Source organism: Oncorhynchus kisutch, linkage group LG19 (assembly GCF_002021735.2).
Source record: "Oncorhynchus kisutch isolate 150728-3 linkage group LG19, Okis_V2, whole genome shotgun sequence".
Classification (NCBI taxonomy): Eukaryota; Metazoa; Chordata; class Actinopteri; order Salmoniformes; family Salmonidae; genus Oncorhynchus; species Oncorhynchus kisutch.
The window spans coordinates 39,974,813-39,992,189 of NC_034192.2; the positions used below are offsets into that span (position 1 = coordinate 39,974,813).

Below are 17,377 nucleotides of genomic sequence, written 5' to 3' on the forward strand. Positions count from 1 at the left end.
CGTTATTTTCATTATTTAATTTAGGTTAGTATTGTGGAGTAACTACAAAGTTGTTGATCCATCCTCAGTTTTCTCCTATCACAGCCATTAAACCCTGTAACTGTTTTAAAAACACGATTGGCCTCCTGGTGAAATCCCTGAGCGGTTTCCTTCCTCTCTGGCAACTGAGTAAGGAAGGATGCCTGTATCTCTGTAGTGACTGGGTGTATTGATATACCATCCAAACTGTAATCAATAACTTCACCATCCTCTAAGGGATATTCAATATCTGCTTTATTTTTACCCATCTACCAATACATCCCCTTCTTTGTGAGGCATTAGAAAACCTCCCTGGTCTTTGTAGTTGAATCTACATTTCGCTACACCCGCAATTACATCTGAAAAAAATATATTTAAAAAATGTATCTGCTCAATATTTGTATGTGACATTTAAATGTTATTTGATTTAATTTGAAATTCACTGCTCTGCTGAGGGACCTTACAGATAATTATATACAGTATGTGGGGTACAGAGATGAGGCTTTAATTCCAAAATCATGTTAAACACTGTTATTGCACACAAAGTTAGTCCATGCAACTTATTTTGTGACTTTTTAAGCAAAAATGTACTTCTGAACATTTTTAGGCTTTTGACTGAAGACATTTCAGCATTTCAGCACTGCATGTGACCATATACAAATGTAATCAGATTATGTTTTTGTCAGGTATTATACCTTTTTGGGCTTCTTGCGGTCAATTTGCAGGCTACAAATGATTTGAAATTATGTTCAGGCCCCCTGACCATCCGCTCAAGAAAATAAATCTGCCCTTGCCTGAATCTAGTTGATCATACTTTTTGTGGCCCTCAATAACCACCATTCCACCATTCAGCAATGGTGACATCTGATTTTGAGCCACACGCCTCTTCTCGTGACCTTCACCAACCCTTTGACCAGGTCTCGGCGACATGTCGCAGGCTGCCTTTAGTGGCGGAACAAAAGACAGACAAGCCATAACAGCTTCACGGCGCCTGCACTTGTTGGTCTGCTACATATCAAAGGGGAGCGCCATGCACTCAGGGGCTGGGCCCAGCCTGGCCACTATATCACGTCCAGATTTGAAAGGAGTGTCAGTGTGGCAAGAGGCCCATGAAATAAATACCTCTTGACCATTGGCTCCCCTGCACATTCATCATGTCCAGTGTAACTCACTAAAGTGCAACCTTACCCCAAGACAAAAAAACACACACACACACAAAAACTTGCATTAACAGTTAATGTAATTAGACAGTACTCTAGTCTAAGCAGGTAGAGGGTATTATGTCTTCCCAAGATTAAGTCAGGCTAATAATTATCAAACTGCTGGGGAAGGCTTGTTTTTCTGCTTACACACATCCTGGGATGATAGTGTTTTATATAGTGCCAATCATCACGTTGTGCACATGATAATATCGTGCAGAACAGCCGGTAGTAAGGTTGCAGATTGTATTAGTGGTGTATCACATGCACTCAAATAAAAGGACCTATAAACGCCAACCAGCTGGAAAATATATTATCCGTGATATTGCATATGTTCCCTTTTATTTCTCACTGTATAAGTATGCTTTGGACTATTACATTCCACTGCAGGTTTTGGTGTGGTGCGCATCATGACTTGTTATTGCAACAACAACAGAAAGAGATTGTTAGTGTGGCATGCGACAGCCTTTAAATATTGTAAGAATTATTTAGAGGGTATAACATCTTGGTCTACTTCTCTGCTATTTAAATCAGAACAGAATTATCTACTACCAATCGAGAGGTACAGCCTTTTTAGTTTCAGCATCAACTGACAACAAGCTGTCCTGGGATCAGTGTATGGACTCCATTTCTAAGAAAGGCCAACAAAGGCCGAACGCAATTCTGCAAAATGTTGGATTAATTGAGCTTTAACACGTGCACTTATGAAATTGCACTTACCCTGCCTACTGCTTGTAAATATACTTTGCTATTTGCTGTTGTTTTTTTGTGTGTAATTTCAGTTTTTTCAATTTCAGTTTTCAATTTCAGTTTTCAATATCAGTTTTTTGACTGCTGCAAAATTAATTGCCTCTCTGAGGACCATAAAGTCCTCAGAGAGTAAAATCTCTGACATTAAAGCAGAATTACATTTTGATGGTCTGTTTATGGTAAACTAAATCAATCATTTGGATTTGAAATAAGGAAACTCAGATGTATGTTATGGTCTGTTGACTGTGTGACAGTGGTGCCCTTCTCTGGCCACTGGGTTGGTCTTGTCACTTATCCCCCTATAGCCCAGAAAGGACTGAACATACCGCTATTGTCCAGACTCGTGATAAAAAAAACATGTTTATATTTTATTTAAAACTTCACCAATGTCTCCTTGTCTTCTGTACTCTAGCATTACAGTTGACATATTCTATGGTGTTAGTCTGAGTGTAGTAATTTCTGATTAAATATGTGATCTGCCCCACACTACAAAGTAATAAGGTTGATATAATCTGTCAAAGTAATCAGACCAGATATTTTCATATATTTAAAGATACAGTAAGACATTCAGGTATCAGAAGCTAGGAGATTCATTATTTACCAAGAACAGCTGCAAATTTCAATTAAACTACATGTCACGTGTGCTCCCTCTCTGGCCTCTAGGTCACCAGGCTGCTCGTTTTATGATGCACACCTGTCACCAGCGTTATGCGTATTTGCACATAATGATACACACCTGGACTCCATCACCACCTTGATTACCTGCCCTTTATATGTCACTCCCTTTGATTTCTTCCTCAGTTGTCACTGTTTCTGTTCCTTGACGGTGCGCTGGTTGTGTTACTTGTTTGTTTCATTTATTTATTAAATGTATTCTCTCCCTGAACAGAATGACAACTCAACAAAGGGAAGCATCAGGGAGTTTATTTATTTCAATTTTTTTGGGGGGGGGGATGATATCGGTCCCGGTGTTGGCGCAGAGCTACCTGGGAGGCCTCAGCCAGTTTGTAGGCTCTCATTCCTCAGCGAGTTGGATAGGCTCCCATGCCAAAGCTGGATGAACAGGTTCCTTTGCCTCAGCCGAGGCAATTGGGGAGGTCTCAGCCAGCTCTCAGCCGGTTCATCAGGTTTCTGATGGAGACCTGCCCACTCCGGATCCCCTGGATCGTCCCTGTGGTTGGAGTCCTGCGGCTGGAGCCGGACGGCATCCTGCGGCAGGAGCAGAGCGTCAGGGGGTACTGTCTTGTGCGCTCCCTCTCCAGTCTCTAGGTCACCAGGCTGCTCGTTTATGGCGCACACCTGTCACCAGCGTTACGCGCATAATGACACTCACCTGGACTCCATCACCTCCTTGATTCTGTGGCTGTTCCATGTCGGTGTGCTGTTTGTTATGTGTTTGTTTCATTTATTTATTAAATGTATTCACTCCTTGAACTTGCTTCCCGACTCTCAGCGCACATGATTACACTACATCACTTTTGAAGTTCACTTTCCTTGCTTTGTCTAACAGTATCATGAATCTAGCAAAGAAGTTGTGGTTCAGAGTGCAGTATTTATAATGTTTCATAGCCAATTTCTCACACTGGCTTTAGCCATGAATCTGCTAGCTTCTGATATGACTTACTGCATCTTTTAGTATGTTAAAGTATCTGGTCTGATTACTTTGATAGACTACTCAATCAATATGGCCATGCTTTCCACCTGGCTACCTCTACCCCGGTCAACAGCACTGCACCCCCCAAAGCAACGCGCCCAAGCCTTCCCCATTTCTCCTTCTCCCAAATCCAGTCAGCTGATGTTCTGAAAGAGCTGCAAAATCTGGACCCCTACAATTCAGCCGGGCTATACAATCTAGACCCTTTCTTTCTAAAATTATCAGGCAAAATTGTTGCAACCCTTATTACTAGCCTGTTCAACCTCTCTTTCGTGTCGTCTGAGATTCCCAAAGAATGAAAAGCAGCTGCGGTCATCCCCCCCCTTCAAAGGGGGAACACTCTTGACCCAAACTGCTACAGACCTATATCTATCCTACCCTGCCTTTCTAAGGTCTTCGAAAGCCAAGTTAACAAACAGATTACCGACCATTTCGAATCCCACTGCACCTTCTCCGCTATGCAATCTGGTTTCAGAGCTGGTCATGGGTGCACCTCAGCCACGCTCAAGGTCCTAAACGATATCTTAACCGCCATCGATAAGAAACAATACTGTGCAGCTGTATTCATTGACCTGGCCAAGGCTTTCGACTCGGTCAATCACCACATCCTCATCGGCAGACTCAATAGCCTTGGTTTCTCAAATGATTGCCTCGCCTGGTTCACCAACTACTTCTCTGAGAGAGTTCAGTGTGTCAAATCGGAGGGCATGTTGTCCGGGCCTCTGGCAGTCTCTATGGGTGTGCCACAGGGTTAAATTCTTGGGCTGACTCTCTTCTCTGTATACATCAATGATGTCACTCTTTGCTGCTGGTGAGTCTCTGATCCACCTCTACGCAGACGACACCATTCTGTATACTTCTGGCCCTTCTTTGGACACTGTGTTAATAACCCTCCAGATGAGCTTCAATGCCATACCACTCTCCTTCTGTGGCCTCCAACTGCTCTTAAATACAAGTAAAACTAAATGCATGCTCTTCAACTGATCGCTGCCTGCACCTGCCCGCCCGTCCAGCATCACTACTCTGGACGGTTCTGACTTAGAATATGTGGACAACTACAAATACCTAGGTGTCTGGTTAGACTGTAAACTCTCCTTCCAGACTCACATCAATCATCTCCAATCCGAAGTTAAATCTAGAATTGGCTTCCTATTTTGCAACAAAGCATCTCCAATCCGAAGTTAAATCTAGAATTGGCTTCCTATTTTGCAACAAAGCATCCTTCACTCATGCTACCAAACTGACCATCCTACCGATCCTCAACTTCGGCGATGTCATTTACAAAATAGCCTCCAATACCCTACTCAATAAATTGGATGCAGTCTATCACAGTGCCATCCGTTTTGTCACCAAAGCCCCATATACTACCCACCACTGCGACCTGTACGCTCTCGTTGGCTGGCCCTAGCTTCATACTCGTCGCCAAACCCACTGGCTCCAGGTCATCTATAAGACCCTGCTAGGTAAAGTCCCCCCTTATCTCAGCTCGCTGGTCACCATAGCAGCACCCACCTGTAGCACGCGCTCCAGCAGGTATATCTCTCTGGTCACCCACAAAGCCAATTCCTCCTTTGGCCGCCTCTTCTTCCAGTTCTCTGCTGCCAATGACTGGAACAAACTTCAAAAATCTCTGAAACTGGAAACACTTACGTACCAGCTGTCAGAGCAGCTCACAGATCACTGCACCTGTACATAGCCCATCTGTAAATAGCCCAAACAACTACCTCTTCCTCTACTGTATTTATTTATTTATTTTTCTCCTTTGCACCCCATTATTTCTATTTCTACTTTGCACATTCTTCCACTACAAATCTACCATTCCAATGTTTTACTTGCTATATTGTATTTACTTTGCCACCATGGCCTTTCTTTGCCTTTGTCTTATCTCACCTCATTTGCTCACATCATATATAGACTTATTTTTCTACTGTATTATTGACTGTATGTTTGTTTTACTCCATGTTTAACTCTGTGTTGTTGTATGTGTCGAACTGCTTTGCTTTATCTTGGCCAGGTCGCAATTGTAAATGAGAACTTGTTCTCAACTTGCCTACCTGGTTAAATAAAGGTGAAAAAAGATATATACATATTATTACTTTAAATATTTGATCTAACTGCCCCACGCTACAATCAGAAATTACTATACTCAGACTACCACTATAGAATATGCCAACTGTTATAATAGAGTACAGAAGACAAGGAGACATTTAAGTTTTCTCCCCCTGAAGTAAGGCCTGACCTCTTGACCTCTGTACTCTATAAAGCTTCTCCAGCGGAGACTCAGCCGGTAGGCGTCGGTCCACTCACACCAACGTCGGGGACCTGACCAACTGCGTTGACCATGTCTTCCTCAGGCCAGCAGCCAGCCCCACCAGTCCTCAATGCTGGAACGTTGGATCGTACACCATCGCATACACAATCTATGTAGCTTTGCCCTGTGACTGGATCCCACCATATGCGACTTAGGCGACTGGATCCTACCATATGCGACTAAGGCGACTGGATCCCACCATATGTGACTAAGGCGACTGGATCCCACCATATGTGACTAAGGTGACTGGATCCCACCATATGTGACTAAGGTGACTGGATCCCACCATATGTGACTAAGGTGACTGGATCCCACCATATGTGACTAAGGTGACTGGATCCCACCATATGTGACTAAGGTGACTGGATCCCACCATATGTGACTAAGGTGACTGGATCCCACCATATGTGACTAAGGTGACTGGATCCCACCATATGTGACTAAGGTGACTGGATCCCACCATATGTGACTAAGGTGACTGGATCCCACCATATGTGACTAAGGTGACTGGATCCCACCATATGTGACTAAGGTGACTGGATCCCACCATATGTGACGAATCCAGCCATCACCTTGTGCACTTAAAGGCTTAAAAAGTCAAATGAGAATAAAACTACTTTGACAATATTTTGCTACTTCGCTCAAGTAAAACCTTTCAAAACTACTACTACCACAAAAAAATGTAAAAACAAACTTCTTCCACTAGATACACCATCACATTTCTTTCCCAAAATGAGTCTAAAATCTTTCTAATTCCTTATGAGTATAAGTGTAGTAATCTTAGTGTAGTTATTTGTGATGACATACTGCCCACAGTCAAAAGTAATACAGTTGATAGAGTCTGTCAAAGTAATCAGACCAGATATTTGTATATGTTTAACTCTGTTATATTTAAAGAGTTCATGTTTAACTCTCTTATATTTAAAGAGTTCATGTTTAACTCTCTTATATTTCAGCACTTCACATAAAACGTATTTAACTTCTTCCACTACCCCGGAAATACTTTCAGAGTTGAAGCAAGTCACAACATTTTTCTTCACGGAAAATGACCATCTAGTTCTACATGGAACTGTTACATGTGATAGTTATCAAGTTAACACTGTTTAGAATATTTACATAAGTTTAGCAGTTGCACTCCTCATATTACACTGTAGGCTACTGACCTATTCAAAGCTTCCTCCTGCACCTGTCCATAACCAGTAATACATCACATAGATGGAATGGACTTCATCACCCACTGTAGACTTGAAGACGGAACCTCACCCAGAGAGCTGTGCATGTCTGTGTGTAGTTAGATAGTAGACGATAGAAAGCTATTTTAGTTCTGGTTAGACAGCTCAAGTTGTACTCTACACACAACTTATTTTCATTTGCTAGGTAAAGTGCAGGCCTACTGTCTTTATAAGCACAACAATATGATATTCATAGCAGAAAATGTTTTGTCTTTGTAAGATGAACAATCCCATCCACACGTACTGTCGCCAACACCAGTAGGGATATTAGTAGTTCTGGGATAGACACAGTATAACTGCGGATATAATGAGAGACGAGACAAAACTAGCCCATCATAGAATAGTGTGTTGTAGGACAGCTCAGCTGACTGAAGACCGGGGGATTGAACTTGCAGTTAGTTTCCATGGTAACATGTCTTTACATGACATGATGAAATGTTGAAACTAAGTTGCAAGGAACTTTTGTAGCAAGGTGCTGTAGAACGAGTGTCATGAAACACATTCCAGGCGCTGGTTCTTGCTATCTTGGCATAGCTGTGACAGAGCTATATCGGCTAGCTACACTGAACAAAAATATAAAAGTGTTGGTCCCATGTTTCATGAGCTGAAATAAAAGATCCAAGAAATGTTCCATAGGCACACAACGCTTATTTTCTCAAATGTTGTGCACAATTTTGTTTACATCCCTGTTAGTAAGCATTTCTTCTTCTCCAAAAATAATACATCCACCTGATAGGTGTGGCATGTCAAGAAGCTGATTAAATGGCATGATCAGTACACAGTGCACCTTGTCCTGGGGACAATAAAAGACCACTCTATAATGTGCAGTTTTGTCAGACAACACAATGCCACAGATGTTTCATGTTTTGAGGGAGCGCTGTTCCCCAGAGCGCTTGCCAGAGAATTGAATGTTAATTTCTCTACCTTAAGCCGCCTCCAATGTCATTTTAGAGAATTTGGAAGTACGTCTAACCGGGCTAACAACCGCAGACCACGTGTATGGTGTTGTGTGGGTGAACGATTTGCTGATGTCAACGTTGTGAACAGAGTGCCCTATGGTGGTGGTGTGGGTTATGGCATGGGTAGGCATAAACTACGGACAATGAACACAATTGCATTTTATCGATGTCACTTTGAATGCACAGCGATACCGTGACGTGATCCTGAGGCCCATTGTTGTGCCAGTTATCTGCCACCATCACCTCATATGCATATATGTATTCCCAGTCATGTGGAATCCATAGATTAGGCCCTAATGAATATTTAAATTGACTGATTTCCATATATGAACTGTCACTCAGTAAAATCTTTAAATTGTTGCATGTTGTGTTTATATTTTTGTTCAGAATAGATAGGCTAGCCAGCTGCAGCTATCCCCAAGCTATGCTAGCTAGCTGCTGTCACTGTCAGCTTGGCTAAACATAAGGTCAGCACAGGCTTTAGCCTACACATAGAACTGAATTAGCTAACCATCTTGAGATTGTGAGTCAATCAGGGGAGAAGAGACCTCAACTTCAAAAATTTGTTGTGATTGAATGGCAAAAACACACCCAACAAACATCCGCATCAAACCACACCCCAAGACAACTCTCTTTTGTCTTCAGTCATGGCCGCGGCATTTCTTAATGAGCAATCTTGAAAACAAGGCCAAATCAGTAAGTTTATCCCCCTTTAATTCTGCTCCCTTCACAGTCATGTTTTTATGGCTCGGCCATAGGACCAAACTGGATCCAGTCAGTTGAGAAAGTGTTGAGTGAATCAAATGTCCACTAGCTGGTGGTATTGTAGACTAAAGTAATCTCTTTCCCTAGCTAGGTTTTCATCCAATTGGTCTTGGCACGTGCTCACATGTCAACAGCTCGCAGATATAGTGCAGGTGTAGACTACTACATGATGAGATTATTATGGACAAAAGAGCAAGATTATTTGTATTTGTCAAACTTCAGCCAAGCATTGATTTTCGTGTCTCCAGAATAAACTCTTGATATTTATTGGAAAAGAGCATCAAGCTAATCACCGTGCACTTCCGCACCCTGTGAAGTTCATCAGAATATATTTCATCTGTAGCCTAATAAACTGCATGCTTTCCGAGTCCCAGTGGGAGGACAACACACCATATCATCATGTGACTCAAAGTTTACTTCGATACGATGATTATTCTATAAATATTTGTGCATAAAGGCATTTCCTTCACCATTTCTCGCATAACTAGTTTTACCGACACAAAAAGATCCAACCTTGTCTAGAGTATTTTGTTTTGTTGACATTTGGAAAGTTTACCAACAAATTAGCTATTCCTATTTGGCCTGCCGTGACATTTTTTATCTATCATGTACTTTACTTGTGTAAAAAGGCTGGATGGATACCTGGTTCATTTGAGTTTCATTCAAATAATCTATTGCTCTGTGGAGCCCTGGCCAAGAGGCATCATCAAAAATATTCATACTAAATCACATTCACTGACAAGACACTTCAATCATAGTCTAAACCATTGGTAGACAGGTAGGTAGGTAGGTACTGTAGGTATGAAGGACTTCATTTATTGAAAAGCCATATTCTTGTAAATGCAAATGAAAACATCTTCTTTCATCTGTTTAAATTGCATAAAGGATTGTTGTGTGGACATTTTGACAAATATGTGTTCTACCGATGGCAATATTTACAAACACCAAGGAATTAAAACAATATCAAAAAGATCATTAATTTAAAAACATGTCTCTGTACTCTCAGAAAAAAAGGTACCTCATTGTACTTAAAGGGGTAGAAACGCTTGTCACTCTAGTGGTATCCTGTTATTACTCATTAGTTATGTTATAGGCACATAACAGTACCCTTGCAGTCCGCACATTAAAAGAGCCAAAAAGGTACAAATATTCCTTTTTAAGGTACAACCTCAGTGACAAAGCTTTTTGTTCATTTTAAGTGCCAAAACCTGGGATGTCAGAAAACAATTGTGGTGTCAGGTACTGTAGCCTAGAGGTTAGAGTGTTGGGCCAGTAATAGAAAAGTTGCTAGTTCGAATCCCCAAGCCAACAAGGCCCTTGAGCAAAGCACTTAACCCTAATTGCTCCAGGTTGATGATGGGGGAATTGTGATATGCAGAACATCTCATTTCTAATTCCCACATGTGTATAAGACAAATACGGTATAAGCACCCACCAAATTATTTATAATAAATATATTTTCTATACCAGGTCTCTCACATGTACACTTTCCACCATCCCCCTTTTGACACAAAGGTAATAAATTCAGGGGGTAGACCCAACCAGGATTTGAACCTGGGTCCAGTGACTGTTAAGCCTCTTGGCAAGGTGGCTCAATGTTGGGTTAATGTCGCTATAATATTAATTACAGCTCTTTATTGTCACATGCTCTTACATATGTATATACGTGTTGAAAAGACTTCAAAACGAGCAGCAGATATGCTCGAACTCAAATTAACATAACCATGGACCACTGGTACAACACTTCCACTCAAGGGTGGCCAAAAATAACTAATTGAAAGCCACTCCCCCAATTAGCTACACCTCCAATTATTGTAATTTATATTCAAAATAAAAAGTAAAAAAATGTACCATTGTACTAGATTACTATGTGTACATAAGTACATAATGGTGTATGTTGATATTTGTACCACAGGGAACAATATCGTACCCTAACCACACCCTTTTTTCTGAAAGTGTGTGTTCTGTCATGCTTACAGGTGTTTGAACTGGAGTGTGACTTCCGTGATGTTCCTCCAGAAAACAGGAGGCTATTCTACCTGACACAGGGTCACTGAGGAGCCAGTCGCCCAAATCCCAAATCCTGGGTAGAGAGGCTCAGTGAATGTGGAGTGGAATGTGTGCACGCAGATCAGTGTATCAGAGGAGACGCTGTAGAAGGACAGAGTGCCAGCGGGAAAGTCCAGATACACTCCTACTCTGTTTGAGTGGGAGGAGGAGGGGACAGGTATGGCAATACTCTCGTCATTGTGCCAGGCATTGTAACCATCATCAGAGCAGTGCACACTCCAGGACTTGATATTGAATCCAAGATCACAGTCATTACCATCACCTATCCTGTTGATTCCTTTATATGTCACTGCTATATCAGCCCCTTCCCCACTCCACTCTACCTCCCAGTAACAGCGCCCAGTCAGACCCTCTCTACAAAGCACCTGTCTGCAGAAGTCAAATCTCTCTGGGTGATCAGCATACGGCTGCTCGTCTCTCACCTTTGTCACCTTCCTGTTCTGTTCAGACAGAGTAAGCTCTCTGAATGCTGTGTTTGGGTCCAGTGTGAGATCAGAGGCATCTGATGGGGGAGACCAAGACAACATGACATCAATAGAGCCAACCAACACTGTTTACTGTTCTCCAGCTACATATGGTGTCGTCAGTGATTGTCAGACATTGGACTGGAGCCCAATTGTTGCTTTCAGAACACTTTTCTTCTATCACTTAAATCAACATTAGAGAATGTTTGTTCCCGTTCCTAATTCTACATCAGTCTACAGGAAGCAGTTCACCAAAAGTGCCAGCTACAGAGTTGACGGCATCATTCTAGTTATATTTAGTGGGATGTTGGTGGTTTGGATCTACGGTTCCATAGAATGAGAGTTTCAATCTGACTGGACCAACTAGTTCAATCAGGTGTTCTGGAATTATCTCTGGCCCTCTGTGTGACTGTATCACATGTAAAAGATATAAATGAATCAAACAAGATGATTAAAAAAAGAGAATGACATAGCTGTAAAACATTATCCTAAAAATAAACCATCAGGTTAGTGAATACCATTGGTTTTAAATATGAGAGTTTCAGCATGAGATATCCTTTATATATTACATTTATTTTACCAGGTCAATATGGCGACAAACTGGTGGCAATTGTGAACAAAGTCAATAGTTGGAAGTTCATTGAAGATAACGCCAATGTTGATTAGATGCTTTTTTTCATTAAGTAGCCTATTGTCTCTTGAACCTGGTCTATCCACTAGAGAATCATGGACAATATTGACACAGATATAAACAATGAATACTATATGTGAAAAAACAATGGTGATTCAATTTTAAATGACCAAATTTACTATAGATTTCAATATATTTTCTGTTAATTACCAAAATTACTGAATAAATTATTGGTGGCTTTGCAACCCTAGTCAACACTCACATTTCTTAAGATCGGATTTCGAACAGCACTCTCCACCATGGTCCACACTGTAGGAATAAAACACCATGATTCCATATCACTCACACACACACACACACACACACACACACACACACACACACACACACACACACACACACACACACACACACACACACACACACACACACACACACACACACACACACACACACAAACACACTAATCATTTCTGTTGAGCAATGATGATGTCATGTCACTAATACAAGAACATACAATTCAAGTTATGGATACACTCACAAGCAAGCATAAATGAAGTCTCTCTCTCTCGCTCTCTCTCTCTCTCTCTCTCTCTCTCTCTCTCTCTCAACCTTTCCTCCCACCTGTCAGTGTCACGTTCCCCAGAGAGACTCATCTTAAAGTCCTTCGCCCCCTCCTCCTCCTCTCTTCCCCCAGAGAGACTCATTGTACCTAAACAAAGACATCCAGCATTTAGAAAAAAATATACAGACCAAAAATGATCATGCAATACAATAGTTGTAGTGCAAAGTGATTGATTGAAAAACAATTAGAGAAAACCAACAATAAAAAACTGGCCAATGCTTACATCATGATGGGGGGGGTCACTCAAATTATACACAAACCTTTTTATTTATTTGGACAGTGAAGCTTTTATTTGAGTGCTTTTTCATACATATCTGTTTTACAAATGTATAAATTAAAGCACTTTATGTATCTAGTCCCTCCATTTGAAGGTGTTATAAGTATTTGGACAAATTCCCTTATAGTGTATTAAAGTAGTCAAATGTTTGCAGTTTGTTTTTGTTGTATTTCAGATTATGATGTGCCTAATACAATACATCCATTACATTATTTACCATTCATTTCTATTGGACACACAAGAGACAAATTAAAACTTTTAGCTTCACTGTACAAATAGATAGGGTGGGGAGTGTATTTATATTTACAGAATATTGAGTATTTTCCACTGTATCGTTCTGTTGTTTTCTCCTATTTCAGTGTCTGTCAATTCTGTCTATCATTGATCCAAGGTCAATGAGTGTTGCAACCGCAGTCCGTTTCAATAAACCCAGGTCATATTGTAACGATCATGAATGACTGATTGATTGTAACTGTGGCAGCTCATTCCAGTACTTCTCCTTTACACAGTCTACTGAAACTCTTCTGTGTAATGTATATGCCGGGAGTCAGGAAACAGGTGTAGAAGGTGCTTTTAATAAAGAACCAATACAGTAGATCAAACACGAGCCAGGTACTGAACGTGAGAGAAAACAATAACACCTAATGACTGAAGACAACTGAGGGTAAATAAAGGGGGAGTAATCAAGGTGGGAATGACGACCAGGTGTGCGTAATAATGGGGAACAGGTGTACATAATAATAAAGCCAAAATCGGTGGTTAGTAGACAGGCGACGTTGAGTGCCGGAGGAAGGGAGAAGGAGTAGACGTGACAATCTGCAATATTTACTGCTTTAAGTTGGTCTTTTGAAATAAATATCTTGAAGAATATAATGTATGTCTCATGAGCTTAGTACAGCTGTATAACCCATCATAGCCCAACATATAAGGTTATTCAACTCTATTGTTTGTACTAACCATTACTAGAATCACATACATTTCATTGTTCATCCAGTGGTGGAAAAAGTACCAAATTTCATACTTGAGTAAAAGTAAAGACACCTTACAAGAAAATGACTCAAGTAAAATTAAAAGCCAGTAAAATATTACCTGAGTAAAAGTCTAAATGTATTTCAATGTACTTAAGTATAAAGTAAAAGTATAAATATTTTTAAATGTCTTATGTTAAGCAAACCAGACAACACTATTTTCTTGTTTTTATTTATTTACGGATAGCCAGGATCAACACTCAGACATAATTTACAAATGTGTTTAGTAAGTCTGCCAGATCAGAGGCAGTAGGGATGACCAGGGATGTTCTCTTGAAAAGTGTGTGAACTAGACAATGTTCCTGTCCTGCTAAGCATTCAAAATGTAACGTGTACTTTTGGGTGTCAGTGAAAAGCACATTATTTTCTTTAGGAATGAAGTGGAGTAAAAGTAAAAGTTGTCAAAAATAGAAATAGTAAAGTACAGATACCACAAAAAATGAGTAGTACTTATTATTTTTACTTAAGAACTTTACACCACTGTATACATCATACTTTTCACTATACTGTCATCATTAGTTTGGTTCTTACCTTGTAGCCTGAATATTACACCCAGAATGTCGCATTAGATTACTAAAATATCTTAGAGATGTTGTTACGGAACCACCTCAATGACGTGACTCCTCCTCCTAGGTGCGGCCACCTACAGTTGACCTTTGGATACAGTAACTGGAGGTTCCCTCCCTCCTGTGTGCTCTGGGTATTATCTGTATGGGTGTGGCTGTGTGTATGTGGGTTGAAGTATGTACAGTGCCTTCAGAAAGTAGTCACACCCCTTGATTTTTTCCACATTTTGTAGTGTTACAGCCTGATTTTAAAATGGATTAAATGTAGTTATTTTGTCCCTGGCCTAAGTGGAATTATGTTTTTACAAATTAATCAAAAATGAAAAGCTGAAATGTCTTGAGTCAATGATAATTCAACCCCTTTGTTATGGCAAGCCTAAATAAGTTTGGGAGTAAGCATTGTCTTAAAAGTCACATGATAAGTTGCATGGACTCACTGTGTGCAATAATAGAGTTTAACATGATTTTTGAATGACTAACACATATCTGTACCCCACACATACAATTATCTGTAAGGCCCCTCATTCGAGTAGTGAATTTCAAACACAGATTCAACCACAAAGGCTAGGGAGGTTTTCCAATGCCTCGCAAAGAAGGGCACCTATTGATAGATGGATAAAAATGGAAGAAAGCAGACATTGAATATTGGGTCTCACCCTGGACCATCACACAGCTCCGGGTACCTAGCAACCGTTTGATGAAATCTACACTTGGAGGTGTATCAATACACCCAGTCACTACAAACATACAGGTGTCCTTCCTAACTTAGTTGCCAGAGAGGAAGGAAACCACTCAGGGATTTCACCATAAGGCCAATGGTGACTTTAAAACAGTTACAGAGATTAATCGCTGGGATAGGAGACAACTGAGGCTGGATCAACAACATTGTAGTTACTCCACAATACTAACCTAATTGACAGAGTGTAAAGAATGAATCTTGTACAGAAAACATATAGTCCAAAACATGCATCCTGTACTGCAAAGAATTTGTCAAAGGAATTTATTTTTGGTCCTGATTACAAAGTGTTATGTTTGGGGCAAATCCAATACAACACATTACTGTGTATTACTCTCAATTTTTTCAACCATAGTGGTGGCTGTATCGTGTTATGAGTATGCTTGTCACCGTTAAGGACTGGGGAGTTTTTCCAGAATAAAAAATGTATGTATTGGAGCTAAGCACAGGCAAAATCTTTGAAAACCTGATTCAGTCTGCTTTCCACCAGACACGGGGAAATGAATTCACCTTTTAGTAGGACAATAACCTAAAACACAAGGCCAAATCTTCACTGGAGTTGCTTACCAAGAAGAAAGTGTATGTTCCTGGGTGGCCGAGTTACAGTGTTGACTTAAATGTACATGGAAATCAATGGCTAGACCTAAACATTGTTGTCAAGCAATGATCAACAACCAATTTGACAAAGATTGAAGAATTTAGAAAATAATAAAATTAGCAAATGTTGTACAATCCAAGTGTGGAAAGCTCTGAGAGACTTACCCAGAAAGACTCACAGCTATAATCGCTGCCAAAGGTGCTTCTACAAAGTATTGACTCAGGGGTGTGAATACTTATGTAAATTAAGTATTTCTGCATTTCATTTTCAATAAATTAGCAAACATTTCTACAAACTTGTTTTCCTTTAGTCCTTATGGGGTATTTTGTGTTGATGGGCATGAAAACAAATCTACATACATATTCAAGTGCTTTCAATCAGTAACCTCATGCTGTTAATTGTTTGGTTAAGTGTCTAGTTACACTTGATTCGGATAGTCCGGATAGTCCCATGTAGATGCTGTAGATGGTCATATTATCAGCAAACTATCTGTTGATAAGAAACTGCTTTCTGAGGTTATGGTTAGTTAGGTTTAGAATAAGGGTTAGGATAAGGGTTAAGATTAGTGTTAGTAGATAGCTGGTTGAAATGTTACTGATAGTCTGTGGATAGTCTGTAGAGCAGATTATACACAAAAATGAAACACATTACAAAAGGTACATAATTACAAAGTATTGTGTTGTCTGGTGTTGAGAGCTGCCATGTTCCCACAGATGATTTGAGAACAGACAGAATATGCCAGCTACCGGAGATAAAAACACCTGCTTTGGTTCCTTCTAATACAGTGCGTCCCATACGTTGACAATTATTTTAAAATGAGTCAGTTAATTCATAGTTATTTTGCAAATTGAGTCCCACCGGTCGTCTCATCGGTTTAGTGATATTACCTCATTGGCAACTGTGCTGCAGAGCCGAAGAGGGCCCAGGTTAACGAGGCTGTATGCGATAAGAGTGTAACAGAAACCTGTGCCCCTCGCTATGACTCCCTACTTAATAACCCCTTGAAATGAGGCGCCCTGCCATGGCATAGCTCGTCGACTGCTCAGGATTTCATTACCCAAAGACAAATGGATGAGTCAGCGGCCTTGGCTGGATTTAGGCACACTGGGGGCAAGTGGGGAGCAGGTAATTACCTTAATCAGTGGGAGAATGTCCCGAGTGGCATGGAAGCATGTGATGCCAACGAAGCCAACGGAACATAATCCACAACACAACAAAGGAAGGACCTGGCTGAAGCCCTTCCTTCTCTCCTCCAATGAGCTCACACTATCTAGATGGGAGTACCCCAGAGGGCTGTACAAGGCCCATTAATATGGCCATAGTTTATCCCACTGTTGTGTGAATTGCAAGAAATGTGACATCTTGTATGGTAGCAACTCACATTACTGGACAGTTAAGTCAGGGGTACTAATGAAGAGTTGAGACTTGACAGATAAGGGTAAGGCATGAGCCGGAGGGGTGGTCCTTGACCTGTGTAGGGGTGAGGTGTGACTA

At 40.7% G+C, this 17,377-nt stretch overlaps 1 protein-coding gene across 2 annotated transcripts; it reads right to left on the reverse strand.

Moving 5' to 3' along the window:
• Positions 1-2,880: 2,880 nt before the first annotated feature.
• On the reverse strand, positions 2,881-14,622 carry LOC109910062 (stonustoxin subunit beta-like). 2 transcript variants are annotated; one of them, XM_031798687.1, is made up of 5 exons: positions 14,515-14,622; positions 12,678-12,765; positions 12,316-12,362; positions 11,381-11,460; positions 2,881-3,176 (listed from the first exon to the last, which is right to left on the reverse strand). In XM_031798687.1, the coding sequence occupies exons 2-5, from the start codon at positions 12,758-12,760 to the stop codon at positions 2,964-2,966; spliced, it is 423 nt and encodes a 140-aa protein (XP_031654547.1). In that variant the 5' UTR covers positions 12,761-12,765; positions 14,515-14,622; the 3' UTR covers positions 2,881-2,963. The 2 variants fall into 2 exon arrangements, with proteins under 2 accessions (XP_031654547.1, XP_020364806.1); XM_020509217.2 differs by lacking the exon at positions 2,881-3,176 and having other exon boundaries at positions 9,672-11,460.
• Positions 14,623-17,377: the final 2,755 nt, after the last annotated feature.